At 36.1% G+C, this 15700-nt stretch overlaps 1 protein-coding gene across 3 annotated transcripts in view; it reads left to right on the top strand.

The window, feature by feature from the left end:
- RAB27A (RAB27A, member RAS oncogene family) overlaps positions 1–15700 on the top strand; it is a 72108-nt gene that overhangs the window by 43744 nt on the left and 12664 nt on the right. For all 3 annotated transcript variants that reach the window (XM_025472728.3, XM_025472727.3, XM_025472729.3), the window contains 3 exons: positions 1217–1391; positions 9107–9192; positions 11507–11610. In XM_025472728.3, the coding sequence (XP_025328513.1) occupies positions 1239–1391; positions 9107–9192; positions 11507–11610 (343 nt within the window). In that variant the 5' untranslated portion in view covers positions 1217–1238. The remainder of the gene's footprint in view (positions 1–1216; positions 1392–9106; positions 9193–11506; positions 11611–15700) is intronic.

Below are 15700 nucleotides of genomic sequence, written 5' to 3'. Positions count from 1 at the left end.
GTCCTTGCTTGAATTTTTATTAATTTTATGGACCTATAGAAATAATCCTATAGGAAGCATGAGAATGGTAGTAAAGTTTTTCAATGTGAGGCTGGGTGGAAATAGACAATGAAAGGAAAATTAGCATCTAATATAGGGCATCTGATGTGTGTATGGATGGGAGAATATGCATGTTTGAATGGGCATGTAGAGTTGCAGGTGGTAGTGGGGTAGCTCATTATTTTTCTGATTTTGAGGAGGGTTTATTGGTATTAGAAATGGGAGCATAAAAATAAGTAAGCCTTTCCTGGAGACAGACTACATTTTCAGTTGGACTGATATTTTCAGTAGTTTGAATCTATTTAGAGAATAAAAACAAATCATGAGAAGTGCTCATTGCAAAGGATAAAAATAACCGTGGTTAGGCTTTGCTGGTAAAAACAAGAATTTTTCTTCTCTAAGTTGCACTTTTGTTTTAGTCAATATCAAAAACCTGAATTGGTAGCATTTCTTGTTTGAATACCAAGGCAAGTATAGGTAGATGAGCCAACTGTGACTTCTGAACAGTGGCTGCCCAAATCTGAACTCAGTTTCCAGGGGAGCAGTGGTATTCTAAGAAAGTCTGACTTAACATGAGGTATGTAATTGTAATAATAATAATAACAATGCCACAAGCCAAATTTTACTTGTGAATTTAGTATTGTCTTTGAAAGAACTATAGTGACATTTGAAAGTGAATAGGATAAATGAAATTGCCTAAATGTCCAAGTAAAAGAGAAAAGCCTGAGATCTAGGACCAGGAGACTTTGAAAAAAGTTGTGTGTGTGTGTGTGTGTGGGGGGGGGGGGTTGGGAATTGGAACCACTTGCACTCTATTATTATTCCTGTAACATTCTCCTTCCTTATTTCTTTTTAAAATTTTTGCATCTGCATGTAAGACTTAGTGGTGGTTATCTTCTTAATTTTTATTCTCACTTTGAATTTTTGTCTTAATGGTACTGTAATATGCACATTAAGTTTAAGCTGTTATTTATTATTTCTGTTACATCTCCTCTAGCAAATTATTAGACCCTTGGGGGCAGTGAATAGTATCTAATCCTCTTCACAGAACCCTTAGGCATATAAGTGTCACATAGTACTTACTGAACTGGATATTAGAGTAACCGATAGTATTCATGGAATAGTCTAATATTTCCTAATGGCTTTTTAAAAATATGCATTTGTTTGTATTTTACAGGTGAAGCACTGAGTTCTTCATTATGTCTGATGGAGACTATGATTACCTCATCAAGTTTTTAGCTTTGGGAGATTCTGGAGTAGGGAAGACCAGTGTACTTTACCAGTACACAGATGGCAAATTTAACTCCAAATTTATCACGACAGTGGGCATTGATTTCAGGGAGAAAAGAGTGGTAAGTTCTATATGACAATGTGATCTGTGAATCAGTGCTTTCCTGTCTGTCTAGTTTATTTGTAGGAATTAGAAGGACAAAGTTAGGAATATATAATTGAAGGGTGCATGTGAAAGTGTAGTATGTTCAGTCTTTGCAATGTGATTTAAAAGATTGTGCTAAATGACATTTAATATAAAACCAAGGAGACAAAAGGGAAGATTTCTTTTAATTTTCCCTTGATACCCTTTTGGCTTGTATGGTCCCTCAGAACTCTACAAAGTTATTTGTCTGCCTTTGTTATGAAGCTTACAAACCACCCTCACCCTCCTACTCCTGTTTTTTTTTTTTTTTTTTTTTTAAGATTTTGTTTATTCATTCGTGAGAGACACAGAGAGGCAGAGATACAGGCAGAGGGAGAAGCAGGCTCCATGCACGGAGCCTGATGTGGGACTCCATCCCTGGTTGCCAGGATCACGCCCTGGGCTGAAGGCAGGCACTCAACCGCTGAGCCACCCAGGGATCCCCCTACTCCTGTTTTGTGGACTATTTCATCCACCTTTGATGTCATTTTTAATTACCTTTATCTTAATTCAGTCCCACGTGGAACGCTAAGTGGCAGAACTCATCATGCTGCCAGGAGGGGGAAGTTGACCTAGGAGTGAGAATGCCAGTAGTGAATGTTGATCTGGGAAGAAACCAAGGAGGAGGTTCTACTGAATGGTGAAGGGGCACTTATTTTTTTTTTTTTTTTTAATATAAGGGGCCATAGGACTGATAGTTATTCTGATGGTGGAGGGGATGGCAGGGGGTCACTGTGTTAGAGTTGCCTTCACATGAACTACATTTCTTGCTGAAGAATCAACTGTTACCATGACATGGATCAACAAGTGGTCAAGAGATTAATGACAAAGATCTTTCAATGGAGCATATTCTACCTGGAAAAGGTACAGGGTCTCTGGCTTCCAGGATAGAAGAATGCATTCCCTCTTACTCTAGGTCTTTTCTGACAGAGAGTCTTATAGAGACTCAGACCCACTGAGTGAGAATAGGATTTCATGAAATTTTTAGTATTGAAATATAATTGTAGAATCAGTATATATGTATATGATTATATTTATTAATTTCCATTTTATGATCTTGTTTTTTTAAAAATCACCTTATTGAGATATAATTCACATAACAAAATTCACCCACTGAAAGTGTACGGTTCAGTGGTTTTTAGCATATTCACAGTTGTGCATCTCATTCTAGAACATTTCACTCCCAAAAGAAACCTCATGCCCTTTAGCAGTCATTCCTCTTTTATCCCTTCTCTGGCCACTAATCTATTCTCCATGGATTTGACTATTCTGGACATATCATGTAAATGGAATCATACAATATGCCTCCTTTTGTGTGTGGCTTCTTTCAGTTAGCATAATGTTTTCAAGGTTCATCCATATTGTAGCATGTATCATGACTTCATTCTTTTTTATGGCCAAATAATATTCCATTGCATTGATATACCACATTTTGTTTATTCATCCATTGATAGACAATTTTATTGTTTCACTTTTTAGCTATTATGAATAATGCTTCCATTAACAGTCATATAAATTTTTTTGTGTGTGGACTTATGTTTCCAAATCTCTTGGGTATACACCTAGGAATAGAATTAATTTGCCATATGATAACTCTCTGTTTAACTTTGAGTAACCTCCAAATTTTCTAAAGTTGCTGCACTTTTTTATATTCTTACCAGCAATATGGAAGGAGTTCCATTTTCTCCATATCCTTACCAACTCTTGTTATTGTCTATTTGATTATAGCCATTCCAGTGCATGTGAAGTGATATCTCATTGTAGGTTTGACATAAATTTCCCTAATGACACGTTTTTGAGCAATAATTATTTTTCATGTACTTACTAGCCATTTGTGTAATCTTTGGAGAAATGTCTATTCAAATTGTTTGCCTATTTTGAAATTGGTTGTCTTTTTATTCTTCACTTTTCAGAGTTTTAAAAATACATTCTGGATAAATGTCCTTTTAAATATATACATATAAGTAGTTATAACCCTTATGGTTAGGTCTGTGATCCATTTTGAGTTAATTTTTGTATACAGTGTGGGTAGGGGTCCAACAATTGAAAAGCCCATTCTTTTCCCCATGAATGATCTTGGCACTCTTGTTGAAAAATCAATTGACCATGAATATGTGTTTATTTTTGGGCTCTCAATTCTATTCTAGTCATCTAGATGTCTATCCTTAAGCCAGTACTATCTTGATTACATCTGCTTTGTACTAAGTTTTGAAATTGAGAAACATGAGTCCTCCCACCTTGTTCTTCTTTCTCAAGATTGTTTTGGATTCCTTGCAATTCCACTTGAATTCAAGTGGAATTTCTACAAAGAAGCCAGCTGGAACTCTGATAGGAATTGCACTGAATCTGTAGATAAATTTCAGGAATATTGGTTGTTGATAATGTTACATCTTCTGATCCATGAACATGAGATATTTTTCCATTTTATTTAGATCTTCTTTCATTTCTTTCAACAATGTTTTGTAGCTTTTTCAAAGTTTAAGTTGTACACTTTTTTGCTCAATTTATTCTTCAGTATCTTTTTCATTCTTTTGTAAATTGTTTCTTAATTCAGTTTGAATTGTCCATTGCCACTATAGAAATATAATTTATTTTGTGAATTTATCTTGTATACTGAAACCTTGATGAACTTGTTTGTTAGTTCAAATTGTGTGTGTATATTTATATTTATTCCTTAGGATTTTCTATATACAAGATCACACCATCTTCTCTTTTACTTCTTCTTTTCCAATTTGGATATGCATTATTTCTTTTTCTTGCCTGATTACCCTGGCAAGAACCTCTAGTAAAATGTTGAATAGAACTGATAAGAGGGGACATCCTCATCTTGTTTTTGATTTTAGGGAGAAAGCATTCAGACCTCTACCATTAGGTATAATGTAAGCTCTGTGTTTTTTCATAGATGCTGTTTTTCAACCTGAGGACATTCTTTTCTGTTTTTGAGTAGTTTTTTTTATCATGAAAGATGTTGAATATTTTCAAAGGCTTTTCTTCTGCATCTATTGAGATAGTTATTGATTTTTGTCCTTTATTCTACTACAATGTATTGTATTATATTGATTGATTTTTGTAAGTTAAATCATCCTTGCTGTTCCTGTGATAAATTTCACTTTGTCATGGTATATAAACCTTTTTATATGTTGCTGGATTCTGTTTGCTAGTATTTTGTTGTCAATACTTAGAATGGATATTGGTTGGTAGATTTTTTTCCCCCTCATGATACCTTTAGTTTTGGTGTTAGGATAATATTGGCCTTATAAAATGAGTTGAAAAGTGTTTGGAAGAGTTGGGGAAAATTGGTGTTGATTCTTCTTTAAGCACTTGCTTAAATTCACCAGTGAAGACATTTGGGCCTGCCCTTTTCTTTGTGGGAAGTTTTCGATTACTAATTCAGTCTCCTTATTAGTTATATGTTTCTTTATATGTTCTATTTCTTCTTGAGTTAGTTTCAGTTGTTTGTGTCTAGGAATTTCTCAATTTATTATAGATTATTTAATTTTTTGGCATATGATTGTTCATAGTATTCATTTGTAATATTTTTATATATGTAAGGTTGGTAGTGTTGTCCTTCTTAAAAATTTCTTTAAAAATTATTTTAATTTGGGCACCTGGGTGACATAGTTCGTTGACTTTCGGTTTCTACTCAGGTCATGATCTCAGGTTGTGACATCTAGCCTCACATTGGGCTCCCCATTCAGCATGGAGTTAGCTTGAGATCCCCTCTCCCCCCTCTCTCTGCCTCTTCTGCTTGTGCTCTCTCTCAAATAACTAAATCTTTAACAAATTATTTTAATTTTAATTTTTATTATTTATAGTATATCTGGTTATACAGGAGATCTTTTGAAAGCCTTCTGATTTTAGGAATTTGAGTCTTCTATTTTTATCCTTGATCAGTCTAGCTGTTCAGGTCAATCAATTTGTTTGATGTTTTCAAAGAAAAGATACCTTATTTCCACTCTTTATTATTTCTTTCCTTCTGTTTGATTTTGGTTTAATTTCTCTTATTTTCTAATTTCTTAAGTTTGAAAGTTAAGTTATTGATTTGAGATCTTCTTTTTTTAATATAGGTGTTTATTGCTATAAATTTCCTTCTGGTAACTGCCTTAGCTTCATTTGATCATTTTTTTTTTTGTAGTTGTGCTTTTATTTTTATCCATCTAAAAGTATTTTCTAGTTTCCCTTGTGTTTCTTCTTTGGCCCATCAGTTATTTAAGACTCTGTTAATTTAAGACTGTGTAAAATGTATTTGTGAATTTTCCAAATTTTTTCTGCTAATAATTGCTAATTTTACCCCATTTTGAGTGAAGACATAATTTGTATTATTTCAGACTTAAGTTTATTGAGGCTTGTTTTATGATCTTACATATTGCCTGTCTTTGAGAATGTTTCATGTATACCTGAGAAGAATATGTTCTGAAGTGTTCCATAGATGTCTTTTATGTTCTTGGTTTATAGTGGTGGTAAGCCTTCTGTTTCCTTGTTCATCTGCCTATTTATTCATCTATCCATTATAGAAAGTGAGTCTTGAAGTCTTCCAATATAATGATTGGCATGTTTATTTCTCCCCCTTTCTCCCTATATGTTCTCAATAGAGTAACCCTTTTATCATTATAAAATATCCTTCTTTGTCCTCAATAACAATTTTTGTCTCAGTGTTTTTTCCCTGATATTAGTACAGCTCCAGATCTCTTTTAGTTACTATTTGCATGGTATTTTCCTCCTATCCTTTTATATACAACCTCTTTGTGTCTTTGAATCTAAAGTATGTCTCTTGTAGACAGTACATAGTTGGATCATGTTTTTAAATCCATTTTGTCAGTATCTGCCTTTTATTTGGAGTAATTTATTTAATATAATTCCTGATAAAAAGCATTTATGTTTGCCATTTTGCTACTTGTTTTCTGTCTTATTTTTTGTTCCTATATTTTCTCATGACTACTTAATTTTGTGTCATATACTTTTTATTTTTTTATTTTCTTAAAGATTTTATTTATTTATTCATAGAGACACAGAGAGAGAGAGAGGCAGAGACACAGGCAGAGGGAGAAGCAGGCTCCATGCAGAGAGCCTGACGTGGGACTCGATCCAGGGTCTCCAGGATCATGCCCTGGGCTGCAGGCGGTGCTAAACTGCTGCACCACCAGGGCTGCCTGTGTCATATACTTTTTAGTATGACATTTTAATTCCCTTGTCGTTCATTATTTTTACTATATATTTGAGTCATTTTTTAAGTTGGTACCCTAGGAATTACAACTATCATCTTAATTTAACAGTCTAGTTTGGATTAATACCAACTTAATTTCAATACTATCATGAAACTCTGCTTACATATGGCTTCATTTTCTACTCCCTCCTTTGCACTGTTATTGTCATACAAATTACATCTTTATATGCTATGTGCCCATCAATAGATTTATAATTATTCATTCAATTGTATTTTAATCAGATGGAAGAAAGAATTATAAAAATGCGTTTCTACTGTCTTTTATATTTATCTATGTAGTTGTCTTTTTGGTGCTCTTTATTTTTTATGGGTTTGACTTATTGCCCAGTGTCCTTTTATCTCAGCCTGAAGCACTGTCTTTATTATTCCTTTTACAGCAACTTACTTTTTACAATATCTATCTCTTTATTAACATTCCCTATTCAATGAGGCATTATTCTTTAGCTCTTTAAAAAAAATGTTTTTCATTTATTTGAGAGAGTGAGAGAGAGAATGAATGAACACAAGCAGAGGGAGAGAGAGAGAAGCAGCCTCTGGGCCGAGCAGGAAGCCTGACTTGAAGCTTGATCTCGGGACCCTAGGATCATGACCTGAACCAATGGCAGACACTTAACCAACTGAACCACCCAGGCACCCCCATGCTTTAATTCTTTAAATATGATTTCTCTTAGTTCTTTGAACATGTTTACAATAGCTGATTTATTATGTTTACAATAGCTGATTTATTTAGTCTTTATTTAGTAAGTCCAACATCTGACCTTCCTTAGGGATGGTTTCTGCTGATTTTGTTTTCCCCCTGTGTATGAACCATACTTTATTTTTGTGTCTCATATACTTTATTGAAAGCTGGACATTTTGAATAATATAATCTAGCACCTCTGGAGTCCGATTCCTCCCCATTTCCTAAGAAGGGGGGCAGAGGGAGAAGGAGAGAGAGAATCTCAATCAGACTCTGTGTTGAGCACAGAGCCTGACTTGGGACTCTATCTCGTTATCCTGATATCATGACCTGAGCTGAAATCAAGAGTCAGATGTTTAACTGACTGACTTAACTACCCAGGTGTCCCTGAGTGTACAGATTTCTTGAACTAGTAAGTCTGTCATCTTTTTCTGACACATTGTGTGTGTGTGTGTGTGTATGTGTGTGTGTTCATGTTCGTGTGTGCATGCCCATTTGGGAACATGTGCCTAATGCTCCTGCAGTCAATTTGTAGCTCTGCCTTAGCCTTCACTTCCTGCTTGAGAAGAGCATCAAAGTTAGCTAGAGATAAGACAATAAGGTCTTTTCAATTCTTTCCTAGGCATATGTTCAGCCCTTTACATGAGACCAGCCTGGAACTTTCCAAGGAACACTTTGGAGCTTTTCAAATATCCCTATGTACATCTCATTTCTTTTCTTTTTCAAGTTTTTTGGTTAGGCTTTTGTTAGCCCCAGATGGTTCATCTCTTGGTTTTCAAGGCTACTAGGAGTTGGGGAGAATGGTATGGGATAGGAAAAGTTAAAATGGCACAAAATTTATTGTTTTTACTGATATTCAGCCATTTTTCTTAAATAGATGCTTCTTAGAATGTTGTGAGCCTTTGTTAATTTTCAGAGTTTGGAAAAAGTGGATTTTGGCTTTTTTTTTTTTTTTGCCAGTGTTTCATTGCTTTTATGGGGAAAGAGATCTTTAGAGGTCCTTCTTATTTTTTTTAAAGATTTATTTATTTTTATTTATTTATGATGGACATAGAGAGAGAGAGAGAGAGGCAGAGACACAGGCAGAGGGAGAAGCAGGCTCCATGCCAGGAGCCCGACACGGGACTCGATCCTGGGACTCCAGGATTGCGCCCTGGGCCAAAGGCAGGTGCGAAACCACTGAGCCACCCAAGGATCCCCTAGAGGTCCTTCTTATAAAATTGCTTCAGAATACTTTTTAAAGATGGAATAGGGAGGGATGCTTGGGTGGCTCAGTGGTTGAGCGTCTGCCTTTGGCTCAGGGTATGATCCTAGAGTCCTGGGATAGAGTCCTGCACAGGCTTCCTGAGTGAAGCCTGCTTCTCCCTCTGCCTGTGTCTCTGCCTCTCTCTCGCTCTGTGTCTCTCATGAATAAATAAATAAAATCTTTAAAAATAAATAAAGATGGTATAGGGAAAAATACTAGTGATTTGAGGGAACTTTGAGGAAAGGTGAATGGATTATTATTTTTATACAAATTATGTGTTATTTATATATTTCATAATATATTTATAAAAATATATGTGTATATTTATGTTTTAATACAAATTATTATATTATCCAAAGACAATTATTTGAATAGCATACAAACAAGGTTGTATTCCATATGGGATGTTTTAGAAGTCTAGATGCTTATGGGCACTTTACTGAACAGAAAAGTGAGAAGATTTCACTGGTCTCAAAAGTTTTCTTTTTCATTTTGCTGTTTTAGGTATACAGAGCCAATGGGCCAGATGGAGCCATTGGCAGAGGCCAGAGAATCCACCTACAATTATGGGACACAGCAGGGCAAGAGAGGTATGAGATCTTCAGTTATCTGTTCCTTATTGGAGGAAAGCGAAAACCAGCTATGCCCTTCACACAGTACCTGAGCCAGGAAAAGGCCAGCTGATTAGTTGACTGAACTTAGATAAGACTTGCTGCTAAATCTGCAGGAAATTTCAGTCTGAAATGATAATGATGTCTATTTCATACAAGGTCAAAGGAAAAATGAGCCCTTTTCAAATAGACTATTTTACTTAGGGACTTTCTACTTTTTCTACTTTTTTCTCTTCCTCCTTCCTCCTCCTCCCCCCATTCTCTTTCCTCCTCTTTCTTCGTTTCTCTTGTTCTTTTCTTAAAGACACTTTGCTCCATTTACTTTTGTTATTTACTCAGCCACAAAGACAACTACAGACATACATGCATTATTCTCAGCTGATTATTGAAACCTCACAGAAAATCTGATTGGAATTAACTCATATGGTCAGAAGTTGCTTGATTAAAATAAGCCACATGAAATCTTGATATAAAATTTCTTTCAGTTAGTTATAGCTTTTTTTCTCACAGTTTCCTCGAAGTATTTTTTTTTAAGATTGATTGATTGATTGATTGATGTAGAGTTAGAGAGTGAGTGAGCGAGGGTAGGGGAGGGCCAGAGGGAGAGGCAGAGGGAAACTTCAGCAGACTCCACACTGAGTGCAGTACTCAACAAGGGGCTTAATCTCATGATCCTTAGATCACATCCTGAGTTAAAACCAAGAGTCAGATGGTGAACCAACTGTGCCACATAGGTGCACCTGAAGAGTTCTCTTTTTAACTTTTTATTATGGAAATCTTTAAATATATACTACAGTGGATAGTATAATAAAATCATGTACATATTTCCAATAGTCATCAATTTGTGGCCTTATTTCATATATACCTCTACCCTTTCTTAGCCCCTCCTCCAAACTATATTGAAGCCAAATCTAAATATCAGATATTTTCATTTATAACTACTCTGGTATGTATTCGTAAAATATAGAACTCTTTTTGTAAAAACATGGATTAGAAATATTTGAGAAAACTTAAAATAACAGATTAGGTGACAAATTCATACCAGTATTTCCTTTCCTGGAGTCTATGCCTGTTAGTTGCAGACTTTCCATTGAAATAAAATGGAAACCAACCTTTAGAGGGAGAGAGAGGGGAGAGAGCAGAATAAAGCTTTGGGAGAGAGAGTACCAAGAAAGCATAGGGACTAAGTCAATACCACTCCCACCTTAAAGCCAAAGAAATGGTTATCAGAGTTATGAGACGTCTTTAGAGATGGAAATTAGAAGGTCATGGAACCCATTGTAACATCAAGTCAAGCCAAACTTTTTCAGGATGAGGAAAATATACACAGCAAGCACCATTGCTTTTAGTCTAATTAACTCTTAATTGTACAGTAAATTCTTTTTTTTTTTTTTGTACAGTAAATTCTTGACTGAAACTAAGATCTCCTGAGCTAGTTCTTTTTTTCTTTTTCTTTTTTTTTTTTTTTAAAGATTTTATTCATTTATTCATGAGAGACACAGAGGCAGAGACATAGGCAGAGGGAGAAGCAGGCTCCATGCAGGTAACCTGATGGTGGGACTTGATCCCAGGACTCCAGGATCACACCCTGAGCAGAAGGCAGACACTTTAACTGCTGAACCACTCAGGCATCCCTCATGAGCTAGTTCTTGTGATCCCTGTCCAACAGTCTAGTTTTTCAAATCACATGGTCCATTAACACAAAAACTTATGTAAGTGATAAATAACTGTCTTGTACACTTTTGGAATATCATTATTCAATTTGTTTTTTAATTTTTAAAAATTTACACAGCTTGTTTTTATTTATTTTTATTTAATTCCAGTACAGTTAATGTCCAGTGTTATATTAGTCTCAGGTGTACAATATAGTAACTCTGCAATTCCATACATTACTTGGTGCTTGGCATAAGTGTTCTCTTAATCCCCTTTATCTATTTCACCCACCCAGCCAGCCACCCCCACCTCCCCTCTGGTACCCATCACTTTGTTCTCTAAGAGATTGGATTCCAAATAGAACTTTTGATAATTGTTGGCATTTTATAAAGCCTCAATATATTTTCAAATATGCTTTCTAGCTCTAGGTATCTATTTGATAGCATACTTTGCTAGATTTTGTGTAATTAAAAAATACTATATGCATATATAATGTGAAGTTATTAAAAACAATGGCACATTATTAAAAACCCAATTTGTCATGGATGAATTATTGGAAGAGGCCAATGGCACTATTGTTAGTTTTATATTCAGGAGTGGGGGCGTGATTTAGGTGACCAATCTGCTTTTATGTTCCTAGGTTTCGTAGCTTGACAACAGCGTTCTTCAGAGATGCTATGGGATTTCTTCTGCTTTTTGATCTGACAAATGAGCAAAGTTTCCTCAATGTCAGAAACTGGATAAGTAAGTGATATTGTTTCTCTGTCTCCTGCTCCCCACTTCTCACAATACAATGCTCTCTGAAATTCTGCTTCTGTTGTAAGTTGTTTTGGAGGAGCTCCTAGTACTATTAAAAATGCTGTTAAAGGAGCAAGGTTTTACTTTGGAGACAAACATTACTGAAATACTGTTTTCCCTAGTAATACTAACTTTGATTTTTTTGAGTACTTATCCTGTAGGAACATGGAAGCACTTTCCATGTAATCTTTTTGGCTTTTCCACAGAGGATGCTCTTATCCCCATTTTATAGATAAGGAAACAAGCCCAGAGAAGTTAAATCTCTAAGTATCTGCTTGCCTATTGTATGCTATCAGGCTTATATCAACCAGGGCTTAATACATCTACTACATAGAGCTAAATATGTCTTGAAGGCTTAATAGATCACACCCCTGGCTCTGTCTCTTCTGTACTCAGAGCTACACACACACACACACACACACACACACACACACACACACAGAAAGAGAGAGAGAGAAACACACACCTACCTTCATCTTGGCTCTTTGCAGAGATCCCAATCTCTTAAATGATTGGTTAGTAGCCTCTTAAAATCCTGCCACTAACAGTTGGCAAACATTACATTTTTCTCTATTGTTTGTAATAGCACAAACCTAGAGAATCTATTGGGGAAGGCTGTGATGTTAAATTCTTAACATCCAAATCCTTAAAATGAAACACTTATTTAAAAATACCTGCTTTTTAAAAATAAAAAAATATGAAGGGGTCATTGGCTGTAGTTTTAATAGCAGAAAATCTTATTTTTAAGAATGAGTTTTTAAATAAGTAATTTATGTGGTAGATCATGATTTTCAAAGTATTTCCACATACTTTGTATCTGACCCTTGCAAGCACCCTGGAGGAAGATTCAGGCAGGTGGTGTGTCTTTATTTTAGAATGAAGACTCTGGGACTTAACCAGTAGTCAACTTCTCTGAGGACATGGAATTTGGCTTTCAGTTCAGTAGCCTTTTATGCTCCTTCTCAACTAAGTTAATCATTATGATTTGAAGAGCTATTTAATACTTTAAGTACAAATTCCTCAAATTTAGTTATGCTTATGGGCTTCACTTTGTTAGGTGCTTGTGTTGCACACCTCATTATTTCGATTAAAGCTGAATGATGATGGCTATTTTCTAGTCCTTTATCCTCAGCCCTTGCTCATCATCCTCTTCTTTGTATCATTCTAACAAGTTCTGGGCTTTAAGTCAAACACTTTATAAGATTCTTATTAGAGATGCGCTCATACAATCTTAACATTGGGAGATCAACAACCCACCTGTTTTCACAGGTAGAAATGGAAATTCTGAGACAGATGGCTCTTGCCTATCTGGACTTTTTAGATGATTTAGATAAATAACAAAATTATGGGAAATTATGTGTAATCTATACATTTTTTGTTTTCCTTATAGTGTAAAAGAAGTCTTAATGCACAGGTAGAGAAAACTTACACATTTTGAGGATTTCATATCTTCAATGGAAAATATTCTCCCCCAACCCCCCTTTAAAAAAAGTTCAGTGTCAAAGGTCATAATATCAAATCTTAATTAGGAATAAAAATTTATTATCTATACATTTTATTTGTCCTCTGCCTATTAGCATTTTGAATATTACAGGGATCATTCATTTCTTCTTTTTGAGGGGTATATACTAGAACAAAGGTACTGTTGCATTGAACAGGTAGTTGACTCCTGGGGCCTGACTTGCCCAGGGAGAGGAGAGCAGGTCTCCACCCTCCCTTTGCTTCTCCAGAGCTGCCATTGCAGTCCTTTCTCTCTTGACTCCAAGGCTGTCCATGTACTGCGGAAAATGGAATACATACAAGTCCAAAGGTGAGCCCTGCTGAATTCAGGAGACTGAACAGAGAGCTGAGTCCTCTGAACTTAAATCTGATAGCTGAAAGGAATCAGGTGGTGTTGTATTCACTCATCTGTCCTCCTGGAGCTCAGATGGGAAAGTCATGCCCATAGTCATTCCTCATTTAGAGGCAGCCTATTTCATAAAGAAACTCTAAAGTAGCCTGAATTTGTAAACATGGCTTCTATAGCCTCACATGAATGGTATCAGAGCCCAACAGGTATATGTTTTACATGTTTTTGCCTCTATATTTTTATTATTAGTATTCTATCTGAAAAGCCATCCCTACACCCCTCTTTTTAAATTAGGAAGGAAAAAATATAAAGAAAAATTACCAATAATCATACTTCCAGGAGTCTCCAAAATAAACACTATTAAACATCATTACTGGTGATACTTACATAGCACTTCTAAATGCTATGTTAGTATCATATTAATTTAATTGTTCTCAAGTGTGTGTGTGCATCTGGATCACCTAGAGTGTTTGTTAAAACACAGATTCTGGGGATCCCTGGGTGGCGCAGCGGTTTAGCGCCTGCCTTTGGTCCAGGGCGCGATCCTGGAGACCCGGGATCGAATCCCTCGTCGGGCTCCCAGTGCATGGAGCCTGCTTCTCCCTCTGCCTGTGTCTCTGCGCCTCTCTCTCTCTCTCTCTCTCTGTGTGACTATCATAAAAAAACAAAACAAACAAACAAAAAAAACACAGATTCTGGGCTCCATATGCCAGCATTCCTGATTAAGTAGATCTGGGGTGGGATCTGAGAATTTGCATTTCTAACGAGTTTCCTGGTAAGGGTAAGGCAAGTGGAATTGAAAAGGAAGGGGAAGTAGAGAGAGAGGTAGTGTGGAATGGTATTTAGGGGATGTTACCCAGTTACTGGCCCTGGTTACAGAATCCAAGGAGGCCAGAGGAGGGCCTTTCTCTCTTTATTGTGTGATGACTATTTTTTCTTCTTTGGGCTGATGGAGGACCAGAGAACACTTGAGGATAGTGTTCACATTGGGAAAGAAGTAGAAAGATAGGTTGGCCAGGTGGGAAGAAGTCAGAGTCTGGAGAGTTTAGAATACCAGGTAAGGAGAGTAGACTTGATCTCAGGTGAGATGGTGTTTAACCATGTTAGAAGCACCTGAAGAAGGCCCATGGACCTTACCTGGAGAATCACTGAATTAACTCATTTAATCCATACCTTAACTCTGTGAAGTAAGTACCATTATTATTACCATTTACAGATGGAGAAATGGCCTTCCTCAGGGTCACACAGCTAATAAATGGCAGAGCCAGGATTCAACCTTAGACATAGTCAGTTCTGAGTTCATGTTCATAATCATGACACTGGACACATATGGGGGTTAATAGAGCACAGAGCCACTCTGGAGACTAGAAAGCTTTCACAGTAGAGGTAACTGAGAGGCAAGTCATAAAAGAAGAGTGGGGATTCCTGGAAGGAAGGTTGTGGTTGGGTATTCAAGCATGTGGGGACAGCATGTGTTACCAGCTTCCTGGAGGAAAAAAAGCACATGGCAGTTATTGGAAACATGAATAGACTGGTTTTGCCTCTCTATAGGCCTTGTTGCCCAGTTGTCTCTTGAAGGCAATGGTAGAGGCCCTGAAAATCTGCACCAAGTGTCTTGCCTATGTTAATGGTCAGTGAATACTTGCTGACTAGATTTTCTCTCGATAAGATATAATGAACATAACTTTGTAATGAGGAACTAAAATGTCGACACTTTTTGGTTAACCATGATAAAAAATAAATTAGGTCATTCCAACTTTGAGCTAGGTCTTCTTGTGATAGTTTGGGCTGCTTTAATTTCATTATGGGGTGTGGTGAATAAGAAATAAGGCTTTATTTTACTTGGGAAATTAGATTAGTGAAAGCTCTTTTTAGTGGGAAAATTAGATTAGTGGAGCTCTTTTTGTTTAATTGCTTTTTATAAAGTATGCCTATTTATAGGTTTTCAGGTAAAAAGTGATAAAAGCTGTGGAATAAGAATTATAGTCTTTTGCTTCCCCTTGGTTCTGGTGACAGACTCACTTCCTATTTATTCTAGGTTTTCTCTCATTAGTCTTACATTTTGCTTATTTTAATTGAATTGAATCTGCCTTAGGATTGTAGAAAAATGTGAAAACATTTCAGATAGAAACAAGCTAGTTCATAGGAAGACAGTTCTTTTTAAAATGTTGCTGTGGAGAGACACTA

Source organism: Canis lupus, chromosome 30 (assembly GCF_003254725.2).
Source record: "Canis lupus dingo isolate Sandy chromosome 30, ASM325472v2, whole genome shotgun sequence".
Taxonomy (NCBI): domain Eukaryota; kingdom Metazoa; phylum Chordata; class Mammalia; order Carnivora; family Canidae; genus Canis; species Canis lupus.
Note: the sequence above shows the minus strand (reverse complement) of the source record. Positions and strands in the feature narration are given on the sequence as shown.